The 20330-nt window shown below is 40.2% G+C and overlaps 1 protein-coding gene, 1 long non-coding RNA gene and 1 pseudogene across 2 annotated transcripts; all 3 read left to right on the top strand.

The window, feature by feature from the left end:
• The first annotated feature begins 1314 nt into the window (after nt 1–1314).
• On the top strand, nt 1315–20088 carry LOC123485777 (gastrula zinc finger protein XlCGF17.1-like). The gene is made up of 2 exons (XM_045216904.1): nt 1315–1561; nt 19018–20088. Exons 1-2 carry the CDS (start codon nt 1333–1335, stop codon nt 19764–19766), a joined length of 978 nt encoding a protein of 325 aa, XP_045072839.1. The 5' UTR covers nt 1315–1332; the 3' UTR covers nt 19767–20088.
• Nucleotides 9486–11863, top strand: LOC123485771 (annotated as a pseudogene).
• Nucleotides 12958–14423, top strand: LOC123485778. The gene is made up of 3 exons (XR_006659143.1): nt 12958–13444; nt 13547–13831; nt 14385–14423. It is a non-coding gene; the product is annotated as an uncharacterized LOC123485778 (long non-coding RNA).
• Nucleotides 20089–20330: the final 242 nt, after the last annotated feature.

Raw genomic sequence — 20330 nt, 5'->3', positions numbered from 1 at the left:
GGCAGAAATCTGACGAACTGACTCATTGGAAAGGTGGCATCCTATGAAGGTGCCACGTTGAAAGTCACTGAGCTCTTCAGTGAGGCCATTCTACTGCCAATGTATGTCTATGCAGATTGTATGGTTGTGTGCTCGATTTTCTACAAATGTCAGAAATAGCCGAATCCACTGATTTGAAGGGGTGTCCACGTACTTTTGTATAGTGTATCTTGTTATTTTGAAATGACTTGTTATGATCAATGACGTGAATAAACCCTGGATTAAAGACAGGGGGCGCTGTATTGAAGACCCCGCGCAGCCATCTTGGCACGCCTCCTCCGTTGTGAAAAAATATTTTGGAAGCTATAGAATTGCATTAATTAATGTCTACATTCGTTTTTGACACATTTATTCAATTACAGACACCCTAATGCATACTTTTAAATTATATTCTGTGTGCTAATTAAATAAAAAATGAAAACAATTATTTTAAAAAATGCCTTAAAGTATTTGTTTTGAGAGTTCTAATTTAACCGTCCCCACTACAACAACAAAAATACTTGAATACATGTAATTATGTCCTCTAAACATTTAATCGAACATTCTGTAGAATTTCATTCATTACTATGGAGGACTGCTCCTACTGGCGAGTGCCAATATGGCCGACCCGTGGCTTGAAAGCCTCTCAATGGCCAATACATAGCATCTGCAATCCAGGATTTATATACATCATTGCTTATGATATTGTTTGCCAGAATGTTATGAATATTTTCCCAAACTGCGTTACCCACTCCAGTCAGCAGATGACGATGTGACTCTTTCAGGTGATGTTTCTTGCTTTAGCTACGTGTAATCTAGTGGACGGGACGGGAAGCTTTTTCAACAACAACATGACTACTCATTAGCTGCCTCGGTATCTTGCTAGAAAACATAAAACCAAAACATCGGGGATCTTTGAACCATTTTGTGAATATTAACCTCAGTGTTTTAGACGCACTGTGTATTTATTCCATTTCGTATATATGTTGTTAGTCAAGCTAGCTGGTTAAGATAGCGTCTAGCCGAGTGCTAGGCTATCGCTAATTAACAAGCAAGCTAGGTAGCTAGCTAACATCCACAACCATGAGCTCAATAAGCTACTCGCCTCCTACTAAAGAAGAGGTCCGCTGGACGGAGAAAGAAGCTCTGGGACTGAACATTGTCGTGAAAGAGGAAGAGGAGGAGATGACTGTCACAGTCAAAGAAGAAGATAAAGAAGCTTTCAGAATGAAAGAAGAAGAGGAGGAGAAAGCTATCACATTGAAAGAAGAAGATGATGATGTTACAGTGAAAGAAGAGGATGCCGTTTTTGGAATGAAAGAGGAGGAGGAGGAGGACATGACTGTCACAGGGAAAGGAGAGGAAGAAGCTTTCAGGGTGAAAGAGGATGTTTTAGTGAAGGAAGACGAGGACCTTTTTCAAGTGAAAGAGGAGGAAGAAGTTTTGAGAGTGAAAGAGGAGGGGAAGGAAGAGAAGATGACTGTCACAGTGAAAGAGGAGGAGGAGGATGAAGAGGAGGAGACTGGAGATCAGATTAACACCAGTGAGTATTGTCTTAAAAACAGGGGCACAAACTATGCAGTAGTTGAACTAATGTGTGTTTTTAAAGGGGCGTTCTACTGAAGTTCTACACTTGAATATGTTGTTCAGTACTGTAGGAGTTGTTATGTTGGTCTGTACTGTAGGAGTTGTTATGTTGGTCTGTACTGTAGGAGTTGTTATGTTGGTCTGTACTGTAGGAGTTGTTATGTTGGTCTGTACTGTAGGAGTTGTTATGTTGGTCTGTACTGTAGGAGTTGTTATGTTGGTCTGTACTGTAGGAGTTGTTAAAGACTGGGGGCCGCCAACAAAACGTTAACTATGAAAAACAGCGTCTCTACAGGGAGAGGAAGAAAGGCCAGATTAGAGAAAAGGCCTGGAATATAAAAAATGCAGAGAGGAAATGCAATGCCAGATCAGCCAAGCCTGAGGCAGTCGAGAGGAGATGAGGAAATGGAAAATCCAAGGAGGAGGCTGTAGTTGTTTAACTTGCACGTAATGACAGACATCTCTTTCTGTAGCGCTTGTTCAATACTCAACATCCCATGAGAACCACACGTTTTGAATGACGCATCTTAGGAATGACCCAAACAACTTAATAATCATTTCAAAATAACGAAATATGTGGGTCATTCCACCAAACCGGTACGATGTTTTACGGTGGCGTATTGCTGCCACTGAGATTTTTTATATATAATTATTATGAGATAAGATCACGTTATTCTGAAATAATTCAGTAAATGAATGATAACATTACTAGGAAAAAGTTCTCGTTATTATGAGAAAGATCGTGTTATAATTAGAAAGATGTCGTTATTGCGAAATAACCCAGTTGCACTTTTATTATGAGAAAGAGCCTTCATTATGCTGAAACGTCCGCATTAGCTACTGGCAAGCTTGGCTTCCTCTCAAGCACAGGTTGACATTATGGCCGGTTTGTTTGAGTTGATCAACTTTTATTTTCTCATCGGTTTGAGGCATTGAGAGATATTCATGTAATTGAGCAATATGGATGGTGTTGTCAATAGTTGACATACATTGCGGAGAAATATCGGACCTCCTTGACATAGCGTTATTCCTTCTTGATCAACTGGGACAACGTGAAGCATCATGGATACAATCTAACACATCTTAAATGCATCAAAGTGGGATATGCAGTGATCCAAAATACAGTCAGACGTTTAGTGCAACGGAGACGCGGGAATCACATTCGACTACGTCTTTACAGGAACCCAGGTCCGATTTTTTTGTGGCACGTTAACTCCTACGATAAGCTGAAGCCATATGGCATTTGTATTAATACGTTTAGGAGATAGGTTAAAGGGTTAAGGTTAGGGTGAGGGGAAGGGTTAGCTAACATGCTAAGTAGTTGCAAAGTATCTAAAAAATAGTAAGTAGTTGAAAAGCTTCTAATTAGCTAAAATGCTAAAGTTGTCCATGATGAGATTCGAACTCGCAACCTTTGGTTTGCTAGACATTCATGTTATAAGACCAATCATTCTACTTTTGTTTGTGCCTTAAGTAACCATACCATACATAGCATATCATACTAATTTGAGTGTCCCGGATTTACATTTTCTATGTTACGTTTAGTCTATGAGACCAGGCTGGGTGAAGGGATAAAAGAGGATGATAGCAGTGTGATGATTGTCAGGTGTTATACAAATTCGACAGTCACAAGATGGAGACGTTAAATGGGACTATGGCACATCAAGGGAACTGTAGCCTTCCCGTTCAGATGTGTTAAATGTTAACTGAAATCTGGACACTGACTGTAGGTCTATAACCTCTCACATAGCCTTAATAATAACTCCTGCAGAATTAAGCATTTCTTGCAGTAAAATGATACACCAAATGTAGGCTAAATTATTACTCGGGAACAGGAGTGGAGAAATATGATTTCTTTATTTCAACATCTTGAGAGAATGCGAATGCACAATTAGATACCACCTGTAGAGGTACTATCTTTATCAGCATCATAAAAGCTGATTAGTATTTCAAGCACATAAAATATGCATCCTAGCCGAACTGCAATCTTAGCAGAAGAGTCAATATCACTATGAGGTGCCTTTGGTGTCCTCATCAGACTCACTCAGTCATCAGGGCGGCAGGTAGCTTAGTGGTTAAGAGCGTTGTGCCAGTAACCGAAAGGTCGCTGGTTCTAATCCCCGAACCGACTAGGTGAAAAATCTGTCGATGTGCCCTTGAGCAAGGCACTTAACCCTAATTGCTCCTGTAAGTCGCTCTGGATAAGAGCGTCTGCTAAATGACGAATTATTTATTTATTTATTATTTATCATGAAAATGGAGCAGAATAATGAAAGTCTGAGGTCTTATTATAAGGGGCCAAACATTTGCACACATATCAGTAGAATGATACGTCTCTAAAAAAGTGTTTCCTTCATTTTATAAAAAAAAATTCATTGGATGTAGGTGATTTTGGCATGTCCCACACACTGCTCTGCTAACTAGTGTGTGTAATAAGTGGTTAAATGATACTAAATCCAATTTTTTTTTACATGGTTTTACTGTCCACAATAAGTTATTTGATAAAACAAGTAATTTTGATCATGCATATTGTATTTTCATAATCATATTGAACATTTTGCATGTGTCCCTGAAATTGCTGTCCACCCTGTCATTATGGGGTAACTGCCCCTTTAAGAAACCCACTGATGTTTTCAGTGACATCACTACTGAGCATTTTGTCTTTCTTCAATGAAGGCTGAAGCAGTGTCTAGTTGCAGAGTAAGTATTTACACTTATGTTTCATCATTTTCATCATATTACGTGTGTAGTTGGATGTTGTCAAGCTTAACATGTCCACTCTGTCATAGTGAAATATCAATTGATAGAAAAACCTATCAGAACTTTGAAATATATTTGTAAAACAGTACACAGTCAGCTTGCTAACTGTAGTATGTTGCTAAGTGAAGGTCCACCATGTGCTCATTAAATGCTAACATTAGACAAAAATGTCCACCCTGTCATTGTCCACCCTGTCAGCAAGCCTTCCATGACAGGGGTGGACATGGTTCATGACAGGAAGGACATGTGCATAGTTTAGGCCACATACTGATAATGTTACACATATTACAACAGCTATTACACACATTTTATATAAGTACATGCTATACATAGTAAGAATGGACAATATGGACAATTTTTTTGCCGATATCGGTATCAGCAAACCTAGTTTGATAATGCAAGCCTAGTTTACCGGGACTGCCAATTAAAGTGTGTAAGGGAACATTTTGAATCGTCTTTTTCAAGGGAATGAGATCAAAAGGAGCTGAGATAGCAAGGAGATATCGGGAACGTCGTGATGCTGACCCAGACAGAAGAAGAAAGTACCATGAGAAAGAAAGGGTCAAATGGAAAAAGACAGAGAGACTGGAAAGAAGAAGGGTGTCAATGAGCTCAGTGAGAGAGAGAAGAGGGCAAAAATAAAGAAATGGAGAGAGGCAAAAAGTCAAGCCAGAGCCAGAAACAGGTCCAGTGCTTTGCTACAGTCAGAGACACCACCCAACTCCCCTGCTGAAACTCCTGAAAATCAGCATGAGCCAGGGCCTTCCAGGTTGCGCTCTGTACAGATTGAAGTGTCTGCATGGAAGTATGTGAAACAGCAACTGCAGAACTGAGCCATGTCTCTGCAGAAAGGGAGAGACTGTTTGGAGATGCGTCCAAGTGATCTTTCTGTAATATTCTGTTTTTTTCAAATCAACTGTTCTCCACTTAAAAAACATTTTCCTTCTTGTTCTACAGTTGAATGTTTGACTTTCACTGTGCAGAATGATATACAGAGTTTAACGCTAGAAGGCCACATTAATGTCTCATTTTGGGCATCTTTATTCAGTGGCTGCATGCAGGTAGAGTGGATCAAAAACAGTCTGTTCAACTTGTAATTTCCCCCTACATGGGAAAAGGCATTTTTTACATCATTTTCTTGCATTGTTCCTTGCATTTATGAGGCCATTCAATGACATTTCACAACGTGTCCACTCCTGTCATGCCCAGGGTCCACCCTGTCATGTCACTGTCCACCCTGTTATTTTCATGTTCTATGAAAATAAACAAATTATTTTCACAAGTTAGCAAAATCTTTTGTGTGATTCCTTTATAAACAAATGAGGGCCAAATAGTATTGTTTGAAAGTTTGACCAGATATCTTTTTGTTAGATTTTATTTAGAAAAGAAAGTGCAACTCTCGCTGATTTTATAGAGAAACAAATAGTTTGCCATAATTTCATTATTATCCAAATACTTTTCCCATAAACTAAAATATATTGTTGAGAAAGTGACTAAATAGTTTTCTGAAAATGTACGTTTTATAATCACTATGTAATTACAATGTATTTATTCTGCTTTGAAATTGTCCATGACAGGGTGGACATATTTTGCTGTTTGCATGTAAATTGTCTGCTTGCAGTTAATTTATAAAAAGTGTGGGAGCTTGACCAATATGCATTTCTAACAGCATAACATATACTTAATACAATGAATATGAAGTTCAATGGAAAATCTCAGCTTTTTGGGGGGAAATGGGGGAAGTCTCAAAGGCACCTTATGGTGATATTGACCCAAATGTGTTTTGTCTGAAAACATGTTGCTGATCATGCTGTGGAGGACAAGGAGATCCGCTGACACTGTACTTTGATTATAAAGGTTTATTCATAACAAAGGATTTCAGCGTCGATTTACAGATACCTGCATGCATCTGGAGAACAGTGGACCCAAACGAATATGTTGTTCTGACCTCCTTTGTCCTCACCAAGTATTTATAATCTTTACCAAGATAGGGGTGGTTTCCCCTACAGACCAATCCCATCACTCCACACAACAGACTTCCTCTGTTTTAGGGTACTCCTATAGAACTGCTCTCCAGATGTCTCCCTGGGCCAAATCAACATTCTCTAAGCTACCATTTGCAAACACTAACAAAGTAATAAATTCCTTAGATACCACACTACCATTTGCAAAGTTAACAAAGTCATGAATTCCTTAGATACCACAAATGTTAACTGAAATCTGGACACTGATTCTAGGTCTATAACCTCTCACATAGCCTTAATATTACTTCCTGCAGAAATGTACACCAAATGTAGGCTAAATTCTTACTCGGAACAGGAGTGGAGAAATATGATTTATTTCTTTCAACATCTTGAGAGAATGCGAATGCACAATGAGATACCACCTGTAGAGGTACTATCTTTATCAGCATCATAAAAGCTGATTAGTATTTCAAGCACATAAAATATGCATCCTAGCCGAACTGCAATCTTAGCAGAAACAGGTTGGCTCGTTTTCACAGCTTTCTATGTCCTTACAACCGGTCAAACTGATGGCATTTGGAAATGATGCAGATAAAATCTTTCCCGTTTTTAAAATGTTTATTGCATTTTCTCCCCAAGTCCCTAAACGTCTTTGCTCCGCGAAAAGAAGCAGAGATGACAGAGAAAACGTTACCCATTCAAACTAGATTGAAGCATTCATTCTATCGATGTGTGACATTATTCTGGTGAGCAAGGGTTTATTTAGCCTTCTAGGGCAACATAATGACAGAAGAGAAGCTGCATGTATCTAATTATAGACAAGATGACTAACAAATAGCCTACCAAAATGTCGAGAATTATAAGCAGTAACATCTAAATCAGGTTAAAAAAATATCCTGCACCCCCTGTAAAAAATAAATAAATAATTCCGCAGTCTCTGACTGTAGTCTACAGCGTATTTCCTATATTAGCGAGTTAGGGTCGTGTACGTGCCTCAGATGTCCACTTTATCACATATAATCGGGCTGTTGCGGTTGCAGATGGGTTATTTTCAATTGCGGGTGAACAATCAGCTGACCCGCGCACCACTAGCCACCATACTATTCAGCTTCTACATCTGCGTAGAGGAAATTATTATCTGTAAGAAGTAAGAGAAAAAGATATCTGGTTATTTTTTACAATTATTTGTTTTGACATTGTTTGCAAGAATTGTTTTTGTTTGTTAAACTGCGTTTCCCACTCCAGTCAGCAGATGGCGATGTGAGTCTTTCAGGTGATGATTCTTGCGTGACGTAAAATCTAGTGGACGGGACGCTTCTTCTCACAACAACAACAACAACAACCACCATCTCGGTAACTTGCTAGCAAACATAAAACCAAAACATTGAAGCTATTTGGACCATTTTTGTGTATATTAACCTCAGTGTTTTAAACACACTGTATATGTATGTACTAGTTAATCCATTTAATTTCATATTTACGTTGTCAGCTATCTGGCTTGTTCAGTTAGCCCAGCACTAGGCTAGTCGCTAATGCTAACTAGCTAGCTAGCTCACGTCCCCTACTATGAGCTCACTAAATTACTCTCCCCCTGCTAAAGAAAATGAGGTCTGTTGGACGGAGAAAGAAACTCCCGCGCTGAACATTTACGTGAAAGAAGAAAAATGTACTGTGAAAGAAGAAACATTTACTGTGAAAGAAGAGGAAGTGGAGGAAGCTATCACAGTGAAAGAAGAAGAACAGGATGTTACGGTAGAGGAAGAAGCTTTCGGAGTGAAAGAGGAGGGTACTGTGTTTGTAGTGAAAGAGGAGGAGATGACTGGTGCATTGAAAGAAGAGGAAGAACGTTTTGAAATGAAGGAGGAGGGGGAGATGACTGTCACATTGGAAGAAGAAGAAGAAGAAGAAGAAGAAGAAGAAGAAGAAGAAGAAGAAGAAGAAGAGGAGACTGGAGATCTGATGAACACCAGTGAGTTCTATCTTAAACAGGGGCACACTATAATAATAATAAATAATATAATATGCCATTTAGCAGACGCTTTTATCCAAAGCGCCTTACAGTCATGCGTGCATACATTTTTGTGTATGGGTGGTCCCGGGGATCGAACCCACTACCTTGGCGTTACAAGCGCCGTGCTCTACCAGCTGAGCTACAGAGGACCACACAATATACACTATGCAGTTGTTGAACTAATGTGTGCTATTAAAATGGCATTGTACTTCAGGTCTACACAATAATTTACCGCCGTAAATTTGTTTTCACGTTAGATCAGGGGTCTCCAACCTTTTCAAGCATGAGAGCTACTTTAAAAAATGAAACATGTCTGTAGCTACTCTTTCTCTTCTTCTAGCTTTCAATTAGGCACATTCTTTATTCTCTTCTAATCTCCAGGAGCGGTGCGTGGGTAAAATCACTGGGGGAACCAGGGGGGGAAAAAGCCATATTACAACCTATGTGTTGTGATAATTGCGTTGTTTGCTCTATAACCTGTTAGTTCATATGCCTCGGGACCGTGATATATATATAGGCCTAAAGGCAGAGACAATAAGAAGACAGTGGCAGAATAAATTCAACCACACCTTTGTTTCATCACAAAACCGGAGAGCAACCTCTGTCTGGTGAAGTCCACAAAGCATATTGCATGTAACAAACAGTTACATGACCTACAGCATGGTCAAGCAAGTTAACGTTTCCGACATTTTTGTACCACTAAACAACTATTGATTTAGAACGACAGAGAGTTACCGCAAGTCGCAAAGAAAACAGGAGCTGCCTCCACTATTCCAGCACCATTTCAACTTCAACATTTCAACATCATCAAATCACCTATGTTTAGTCTAATACAGTGACAACTAAAAGATACCAAAAACGATTTAGTCCAATCAACGTAAGCTAAATATCATGTGGCTGTCCATGTTTCTGATTTCTGTTTGCATGCGTTTGTTTTCTTACAGATTTCTTTTTGAGTGTAATTCCCCTTTAATTGTGCATCTGGCCCTTTAATTAATTTAATTGTGCATCTGGCCCTTTAATTAATTTAATTGCCCGTCTAACGAGTGAGGAATGTGCCATCTAATGTGCTGGTCTAGCGATGGTTCTGTACTGCTGTTTCTCATTTCATGGCAGAGTTTGCAAATACCAAATAATAGTTACTCATGATATGCTTCTGCCAGGTAAGCCTACTTGCACTTAACATTTCATTGAGAAGGTTTTGGTGAAAGTATTTCAACCTTCTCAATTAAACGTTAAGTGCACGTAGGCTTACAGTTGTCACATCAACTTGCTACACATGGGAGTGATAGAGAAACGCGCTCACCACACAGACAGACTGGGGCAATATTGCTGGATATTAATTCGCAGATATTGTGTTAGGTTTGGCTTTTTAAGCCTATAGTGGCTAACCAGGGGTGGAAAATGTCAATGTTGCGTTGATTAGATGGTAGCTGGGAGCTTGCGGTGTCGGATACTTGTGAGATTTGTTTATGACAGTTTGCGATGGAACACATGAAAAATTGCATTTACTTTCGGAATTGTTTGGCGAGCTATGAGCTGTTGGAGACCCCTGCATCAGATGTTTGTTTGATATTTGGAGTTTGCTCGTCAATGCCTCTTCAATGAAGGTCATAGGATGATGAGAGTGATATGTCTAGAATCAGATTAAGGTAGCGATTAAGCTACACCCTACATTTTGGCCATTCCGTTCCATTTTCAAAAAGTGACTATTGGTTTCAATGGGGGAATGTTTGCACTTTTGGCAAAGGGACCGTCTTAAAAGTACAATCTGCAGAACATGGTGTTTACAGGAAAACTGGCAATTCTCACATAGAAACTTCATCGGAAGGAAGGATGTTTGACATGCCAAAACATTCAGGAGGTAGAGGTCCTCAAAATTGACCCTTTCTGCATACCCCACCCTACCGTGAGACACGCATATCTTGGTCATTGATCAAGACAAAAGGGTTGATTTTGATATTATTCGAAATCTTACAAATAGTATTGAAGCTCTGTGTCATTTGTTTTTAAAATCTGAATGGTGTTATTAGGTCCTTAATATTTTAGCTGTAAGGTAAGACGGACTGATCTGATGGAACTCTGCTACCGCATCATATATCCTATAATTACAACTCATGTCTGATTTCATGACATTTTGGTTGACATTTTCCGTTTCTTTTCAAATGATTAAGAGGACAGAATCAAGACCATGCCTGATCATTTTTGTTCATTTGATCATTGTGGATTAAATGTTTTTTAATTTTTAAATGACCTCCGGTTATTGAGGGATCTAGTCTGTATTAAACCTATTAAAGAAGGCAGTTTGATCATGTGGAGGTTTCATTCAGGGCTCGGATCCACACAGCGTCTCAGAGTAAGAGTGCTGTACTAGCATCAGTATTGACTTTTATATAATAATGAATTAGATTGTATGGACCTGATCCTAGATCAACATCCTACTATGAGACGCTTTGTGAATATGGGCCCAGGTCTCTCTGTTGACTAAATACTGTCTGTCTTTGGCAGGAGAGAGACTAGACTCTCACTCTGACAGAGGGAAGAGTCCTTCAGGGGAACCAGACCCAGAGACTTCCAAACCAGCAAGACGACACCCCTGCTCCCAGTGTGGAAAGAGATTTTCTGTATCAGGGCAATTGAAAAAGCATGAGAGAATACACACAGGAGAGAAGCCCTACCAGTGCTCCCAGTGTGGAAAAAGATTTTCTGTATCAGGGCAATTGAAATTACATGAGCGGACACACACAGGAGAGAAGCCCTATCAATGCTCCCAGTGTAAAACGAGATTTTCTCAGTTAGGGAATTTGAAATCACATGAGAGGACACACACAGGAGAGAAGCCTTACCACTGTTGCCAGTGTGGAAAGAGTTTTTCCCTATCAGGGTCCCTTAAAAGCATGAGCAAACACATTCTGTAGAAAAGCCTTTCCGCTGTTCACATTGTGAAAAGAGTTTTACGAATTTAGAGTACCTGAAAATGCATGAGAAAAGACATACACGGGAGAAGCCTTTTCACTGCTCCCACTGTGGAATGAAATTTACCTGGTTTCAGCAACTGAAGGAGCATGAAAGAATCCACACCAGAGAGAAACGTTATGAATGCTCCCAGTGTGGAAAGATATTTACCCAGTTAGGGCACCTGAAAGACCATGAGATAACACACACAGGAAAGAGGCCTTACCACTGCTCCCAGTGTGGAAAGGAATATAACACGTCAAATGGACTAAAAGTTCATGAGAGAACACACATACTGCTCCCACACTTGTCTCATATTTTTGACTGAGAAATTGTGCTTTTGTTTAACGGCACATGAAATCAAATTGTATAAAGCGCATTCCAAAAGACATTTGTATGTTTTTTTATTTAAACACCTGAACTGAATATGGAGGATGTCAGTTTGAAAGTAGAGTTTGTCATTTTGAATGTAGATACTGTAGTGTCGAGATAACGATGCTAATTATGCTGTGATGACAAGAAATCCGCTGACACTGTCCTTGATTATAATGGTTTATTACATCAAAGATTTCAGCGTCAATTTACAGACTCCTGCAGACATCTGGAGAACAACTGACCCAATCTCTAATATGTTATATTCTCCCCGTCCTTTGTTTCAACCATGGTATTTATAATATGTAACATAATATGGGTGGTTTTCCCACAGACCAATCCCAGGCCTCCACATAACAGACTTCCTCTGTTTTAGGGGGCCCCTATAGTAATGCTTTCCAGATGCTTCCGCAAGCTGAGTCAACTTCCTCTAACACACCATTTGCAAACGTCAGCAAAGTCATAAACTGTTTAGATACTACAATACTCTGTGATTAAATTATTATTTTCAAACTCTGTGTTTTCTTTCTGTGTGTGTGTTTATCTGCGTGTCATTCCTCGAGCACTACACATCATCAAGTGTCTATCTGCTGTTTTCTCCATTGTTTATATTTGTGTTGGTGGCTCATGCTGACATTTGTATCTTACAGAGTGTGACTTTAAGGGAATAGATTTGTCTTTAAAGGGGCAATCTGCTATTGCTACATCCATTTTCAAATGAATGATATACAGTTGTGGCCAGATACTGTAAGTGCCTTTGAACGGGGTGTGGTAGTACGTGCCAGGCGCACTGGTTTGTGTCAATAACTATTTTGGAAGCGATATAATTGCATTTATTCATGTCTACATTCGTTTTTGACACATTTATTCAATTACAGACACCTTAATGCATACTTTTAAATTATATTCTGTGAGCTAATCATACAAATAAAAAATGAAAACCATTATTTAAAAAAATGCCTTAAAGTATTTGTTTTGAGAGTTCTAATGTAACTGTCCCCACTACATCAAAAATACTTGAATACATGTAATTTCATTCATTACTATGCTATGGAGGACTGCTCCTACTGGCGAGTGCCATATGGCCGACCCGTGGCTTGAAAGCCTCTCAATGGCCAATACATAGCATCTGCAATCCAGGATTCATATACATAATTTCTTATGACATTGTTTGCCAGAATGATATGAATATTTTCCCAAACTGCGTTACCCACTCCAGTCAGCAGATGACGATGTCTCTTTCAGGTGATGTTTCTTGTTTAGCTACGTGTAATCTAGTGGACGGGACGGGAAGCTTTTTCAACAACAACATGACTCATTAGCTGCCTCGGTATCTTGCTAGAAAACATAAAACCAAAACATCGGGGATCTTGGAACCATTTTGTGAATATTAACCTCAGTGTTTTAGACGCACTGTGTATTTACTCCATTTCTTATATATGTTGTTAGTCAAGCTAGCTGGTTAAGATAGCGTCTAGCCGAGTGCTAGGCTATCGCTAATTAACAAGCAAGCTAGGTAGCTAGCTAACATCCACAACCATGAGCTCAATAAGCTACTCGCCTCCTACTAAAGAAGAGGTCCGCTGGACGGAGAAAGAAGCTCTGGGACTGAACATTGTCGTGAAAGAGGAAGAGGAGGATATCACAGTGAAAGAGGAGGAGATGACTGTCACAGTCAAAGAAGAAGATAAAGAAGATTTCGGAATGAAAGAAGAAGAGGAGGAGAAAGCTATCACATTGAAAGAAGAAGATGTTACAGTGAAAGGAGAGGAAGAAGGTTTTGGAGTAAATGGGGTGATGTATGTTACAGTGAAAGAAGAGGAAGAAGGTTTTGGAGTAAATGGTGTGATGGATGTTACAGTGAAAGAAGAGGAAGAAGGTTTTGGAGTAAATGGGGTGATGGATGTTACAGTGAAAGAAGAGGATGCCGTTTTTGGAGTGAAAGAGGAGGACATGACTGTCACAGGGAAAGGAGAGGAAGAAGCTTTCAGGGTGAAAGAGGATATTTTAGTGAAGGAAGACGAGGACCTTTTTCAAGTGAAAGAGGAGGAGGAGGAAGAAGTTTTGAGAGTGAAAGAGGAGGGGAATGAAGAGAAGATGACTGTCACAGTGAAAGGGGAGGAGGAGGATGAAGAGGAGGAGACTGGAGATCAGATTAACACCGGTGAGTATTGTCTTAAAAACAGGGGCACAAACTATGCAGTAGTTGAACTAATGTGTGTTTTTAAAGGTGCGAGTTGTTATGTTGGTCTGTACTGTAGGAGTTGTTATGTTGGTCTGTACTGTAGGAGGTGTTATGTTGGTCTGTACTGTAGGAGTTGTTATGTTGGTCTGTACTGTAGGAGTTGTTATGTTGGTCTGTACTGTAGGAGTTGTTATGTTGGTCTGTACTGTAGGAGTTGTTATGTTGGTCTGTACTGTAGGAGTTGTTATGTTGGTCTGTACCAGGGGCGGTGTGTTCAATAGGGCGATATGGGCGACGCACTGCCAAACGGGAAAAGGAAGGGATTTTTTTCTAATCAATTATATCACGGCAACAGTAGTTATCAGTGTTGTAATCTATCTGCCACAGTGCCACACTGCCACTAAATGTCCAATCAGGCTAAAGTCGTGCTTCAAATGGCTCCCCCCTTTTGGGGGCGATTTCAGTCAGGTTGAAAATCGCCCAGAAGTCTGTCATAGACTCCCATGTAAAATCTTTTTTTTTCAAATTTCAGAGCTTTCAACAGAATCTCCAAGGGTGTCTGAGGGCTTGCACTTACGCGCTTTCGTCATACGTAACGTAACCATGAACGTAACTAAGAAAAGAGAGGGTAGCAGCCTCAATCAATTCACTACTACTATCAACATGGCTAGGCTTCAGTGCAACTCGATTGTGTCTTTGAAAGAAGTTCCTTTTTGTCGGCGAACAAATGAAGATAAATTGGCAACGAAACAATTAGGACCTCCCAGACCAAATTTAATAATTCAACAGGTTTCTACTAAAGGGGGGAAGTCCTACACCCGAGGATTTTCCAAAAATTGGTATGAACGAAAAACCTGGCTAGCAGGCTGCGATGTAGCTAATGCAGTTTTCTGCTACCCCTGCTTACTCATTCACCCTGAAGGCGGCACTTCAGACAGCACCGCTTGGACAGCGACTGGTGTAACCGACATGCACCATCTTTCAGAAAAGATTAAGAAACATGAGCTGTCAAAGACCCACATGGATAGCTGTTTGAGAATTTCTGCTTTGGGGAGAGTGAATATTGCCACTCAACTGGATGAGGGATACAGGCTAGCTGTCCGCCGCCACAACGATGAGGTTAGCAAGAACCGCCATATCCTCAGCCGGCTAATCCAGTGTGTGAAGTTTTGCGGAGTGTTTGAGTTAGCTTTGCGAGGCAAAGATGAAACTGAGGGCTCCACCAACCCTGGTATTTTTCTTGGACTTGTCAACTTTGTGGCACAATTAGATGAGGTGTTTGATGACCATCTTAAAAATGCTAAAGTTTTCAAGGGCACATCAAAGACCATTCAAAACGAGGTACTGGAGTGTATGCTAGCGGTCACGAGGGAACATATTGTGGAGGAGGTGAAGTCTGCGAACTTCGTAGCTATCCAAGCTGACGAGACCACGGATGTTTCTACACAGACACAGTTGGTGCTTGTGCTGAGGTACATAGATAGCAAGCACAAAGTGCAGGAGCGCTTTTTTGAGTTCCTTCCCATCTCGGAATCAACCTCAGTCTCAATCGCCAGTGTACTTTTGGAGAGACTGAACGGTCTTTTTGCCGATGACGAGAAAGTCAAACTCATTGCGCAAGCTTACGATGGAGCCAGTGTGATGAGGGGAGAGAAGGCTGGTGTGCAGAAAAAGGTGCGTGAGCATTTCAAGAATGCCCATTACGTGCATTGCTATGCGCATCAGCTGAATTTGATCATGCAGCAAGCTACTTCTCGCATCAAAAAGTGAACATTTTCTTTTCCGATCTGAGCGGGATTACAACTTTTTTTTCCCGGTCACCCAAACGCACCAGCATTCTTGACCAGACTGTTGCACGAAGACTGCCCAGACCTTCATCCACACGGTGGAACTTCAACAGCAGAGTCGTGAACACTGTCTACGAGAATCGAGACGACCTCATAGAATGTTTTGAAGCCATCCGGACGGGTTCATTGGGTTCATTTGACAAGGCCACAGTGAGAGAGGCATCTGGCTACGTGAGGATGCTGCATGATGAAGATTTTATTTTTTTCCTGCGGCTTTTTCACAAAATCATGCCCCACGTCGACATTCTGTACCAGAAGCTACAGAAGAAGGACATCGATGCTGTCTTTATCAAAAGTGCCCTCGACAGCTTCACAAGCAGTGTGCAGGCCATAAGGTAAGATTAAACAATATCATTCGATCTTTCTCAAAGCAGAGCTTTATTTGAAAATGTATGCATGAAAGGAGACTGCATTTGTGTTTGAAATTACATTATTCTTATGGCCTTATGGCCAGTGGTGTAATCTATTTTATGTTATATACTATGTGTACTGTGCAGTGGTGCTCATAAGTGTATGAACACATTCTAAAGTTGACTAAAAGAGGAATAAAAAAATCTTCTTTTGGAAATTTATCTTAATGACTTAATTAAAAAAGTTGGAAAATCCAACCTTTATGGACACCAATTTTCTTTTCTTTTTTATTCCTCTTTTTAGTCAACTTTAGCATGGGATCATAAGCTTATGAGCACCACTGTATACTGTGCTGAACATCCAGGCTATGTGAGACACAAAGGCTAACTTAAACACTAAAGACTTTATGCATCCCTGCCCATTTTAAGTGGACTGAAATATTTGTACTATACATCATGGATACATTGCATATACCTGTGCATCACATAGACAACAATACTGTACAAAGCCAACAAACACATTGGTCTGTTTGCCTTCAGGGACTCCTCTCAACAGCAGCTGCAAGAAGCAACAGGAGCCAAAAGACCCAGAACAGCTTTGAGAGAAGAGGAGAAGCAGAGGCTGTCTGAAGAGGTCTGCAACACCATCCTGGATCACACCAAAGAAAGGTTCTCTTTCTCTGGCCACCTTGTGAGTGCTACCTTACTGCAAGCAGACATGTTTGAAAGGTACTGCCATTCATTTCCTGATGAGGCTCTGAATGCCACTGTGAATGCATACCCCATGCTGAGCAAGGCAAAGCTCAAGACAGAACTATCTCTGATCTATGAGAATCCTGAATACAAGGGAGGCTGTGGTGCACTGGCACTGTACCAGGTTCTCATGAGCTACAACCTCCAGGAGACGTTCTCTGAGACTGTGACTCTGTTGAACATCCTCATAACTACTCCCATGACAACAGCTGAAGCTGAGAGATGTTTCTCAACTTTGACACGAGTTAAGACATTCCTGCGAAATTCAATGGGCCAGGAACGTCTGAATGCACTGGCCATGCTTTCCATGGAGAGGGAACTAGTCCTCAGCATGCCTGATTTCAATGAGAAAGTCATTGAACGCTTTGCTGTATTGAAACAGAGAAGAGAACAGTTTCAGTACAAGTAATGTAGCCTCTCTCTCTCTTTGTCCCTCCCTCCCTGTCTCTTTAACACACACACGCCCAAATCAGTTCACAGTTGATGTTGTTTAAAATAGTTATTTTTCATTTTAAAAAAAAGTAAAACAAACAAAAAAATCTGTTCATGTTCATTTTTACAAATCTATACAATTGGCCAGAATATGGTTGTTCATATTTACAAATCTATACAATTGGCCAGAATATGGTTGTTCATTTTTACAAAGCCATACAGATAGCTGTGTTTACCTTTTCTAGAAATTACTTTCAAATTCTGTTTTCAGGCAAAATGTCTATCACTGTTCATTTTCACAAATCTATACAAGAGGGCAGAATATGGAAGTCTATAAAAATGTCTTATTACCAATAACTTGCATCAATGTTTTCAGTAGCCTCTATCAAAAGCTCCTGCTTGCTTGTTGTGAATTATGCTCAGGTGCACATATTTCCAATTCAACCATGAGGCAAAAAATGTGGTAAAAGCTCTTGTTGATCCTGCAATCTGAACAAATACCAAGATGCTGTATTTTCAGCTGATATTTCATTTGTTTATGGAAATGCATATTGTTTATGCAGTGTTGAGGAATGTGAAAGAACACCCTTGATTATTTTTACTGTGATAACTTATTTTGATTTTGTAAGCCAACACTTTTGAGATCAGTCAATAAATGCTTCTGGTATTGACTTATATGCTGCCCCTGTCTTCATGTTGTTGCTGGACATATCTTTTTAAAAATGTGTGTAGGTCACCTAAATCATCAGAAAAATTGCCCCCCCTGAGAATTTTTTCAGGAGCCGCCACTGGTCTGTACTGTAGGAGTTGTTATGTTGGTCTGTACTGTAGGAGTTGTTATGTTGGTCTGTACTGTAGGAGTTGTTATGTTGGTCTGTACTGTAGGAGTTGTTATGTTGGTCTGTACTGTAGGAGTTGTTATGTTGGTCTGTACTGTAGGAGTTGTTATGTTGGTCTGTACTGTAGGAGTTGTTATGTTGGTCTGTACTGTAGGAGTTGTTATGTTGGTCTGTACTGTAGGAGTTGTTATGTTGGTCTGTACTGTAGGAGTTGTTATGTTGGTCTGTACTGTAGGAGTTGTTATGTTGGTCTGTACTGTAGGAGTTGTTATGTTGGTCTGTACTGTAGGAGTTGTTATGTTGGTCTGTACTGTAGGAGTTGTTATGTTGGTCTGTACTGTAGGAGTTGTTAAAGACTGGGGGCCACCAACAAAACGTTAACTATGAAAAACAGCGTCTCTACAGGGAGAGGAAGAAAGGCCAGATTAGAGAAAAGGCCTGGAATATAAAAAATGCAGAGAGGAAATGCAATGCCAGATCAGCCAAGCCTGAGGCAGTCGAGAGGAGATGAGGAAATGGAAAATCCAAGGAGGAGGCTGTAGTTGTTTAACTTGCACGTAATGACAGACATCTCTTTCTGTAGCGCTTTGTTCAATACTCAACATCCCATGAGAACCACATGTTTTGAAGCTCTATGTTCTTGGTTTTTGAAATCTCAATGGTGTTATTCAGTCTTTAGTTTAGTTTAGTTATAAAGTCATGTCTTATTTCATGGCATTTGGTTGAAATCTTGCCTTTCAGTTTATTTTCAAATGATGAAGAGGAAAGAATCAAGACAGGGAAGGATCATTTTGATCTGGATTAAATGTTCTATAGAAACTGACCTCAGATCCCAGAGGGATCTAGTCTGGATTAAACCTCAGAGGAAGACAGTTTTATTATGTGCAGGTTTTATTCAGGTCCCTGTTTAGTATGTACCTAAATACACTGTTTGTCTTTGGCAGGAGAGAGACCAAACTCTCACTCTGACAGCGGGAAGAGTCCTTCAGGGGAACCAGACCTAGAGATGCCCAAACCAGCGAGACCACACCAGTGTTCCCACTGTGCAAAGAGTTTTAAGTGGGTATGTTACCTGAAAGAACATGACAGAATACACACAGGAGAAAAGCCTTTCCAATGTTCCCAGTGTGGAAAGAGTTTTACCCAATTAGGGAGCCTGAAAATACATGAGAGAATGCACACGGGAGAGAAACCGTACCACTGTTCCCAGTGTGAAAATACTTTTTTCTCGTCAGGGGACCTGCTAAAGCATAAAAGAACACACTCTGTAGAGAGGACCTACCAATGTTCCCAGTGTGAAAAGAGTTTTATCCAATTAGGGAACCTGAAAAGGCATTCGAGAACACACACAGGGGAGAAGCCCTACTACTGTTCAGACTGTGGAAAGATATTTACCCAGCTAGGGAACCTAAAAAGGCATGAGAGGACACACAAAGGTGAAAAACCTTTCCAATGTTCCCACTGTGAAAAGAGTTTTACAGAGTTTGGGAGCATGACAAGACATGAGAGAATACATACAGGGGAGAAGCCTTACCACTGCTCCCAATGTGAAATGAGATTTTCCTCATCATGGTGCCTAAAATCACACAAGAGGACACACTTAGGAGAGAAGCTTTTCCAATGCTCCCAGTGTGTAAAGAGTTATACCCGGTTAGGGGACCTGAAAAGACATGAGAGGACACACACAGGATAAACGGATAAACCTCATCACTGCTCCCAGTGTTGCAAGAGTTTTATCCAGTTAGGGAGCCTGAAAATACATAAGAGAATACACTCTGGAGAGAAGCTTTACCACTGATCCCACTGTGGATTGAAATTCACCTGGTTAAGGCAACTAAAAGAGCATGTAAATCCACACCTGGGAGAAACGTTATCAATGCTCCCAGTGTGGAAAGAGATATATTATATGACACACAGTGCATTTGTCTCATATTTTTGACTAAGAATGTGTTTTTGTTTATGCCACAATAAATCATATTGTAAAAAAGCATAAATAAATGTGTATGTTTTTTATTTCAACACATGAACTGAATATGGAGTATGTCAGAATAAATGTATATGCTCTGTGATTAAATTGCCCTTTTTAAACTCTGTGTGTATCTGCGTGTGTCATTCCTGGAGCACTACAGAGGGATATACTATGACACGGGATATAGGAGATGGAGGAGATGGAGGGGATAGAGGAGATGGAGGAGATGGAGAGGATGGAGATGGAGGAGATGGAGGAGATAGAGATGATAGAGGAGATGGAGATATA

This window comes from Coregonus clupeaformis, unplaced genomic scaffold, assembly GCF_020615455.1.
Source record: "Coregonus clupeaformis isolate EN_2021a unplaced genomic scaffold, ASM2061545v1 scaf0847, whole genome shotgun sequence".
Lineage (NCBI taxonomy): Eukaryota > Metazoa > Chordata > Actinopteri > Salmoniformes > Salmonidae > Coregonus > Coregonus clupeaformis.
Note: the sequence above shows the minus strand (reverse complement) of the source record. Positions and strands in the feature narration are given on the sequence as shown.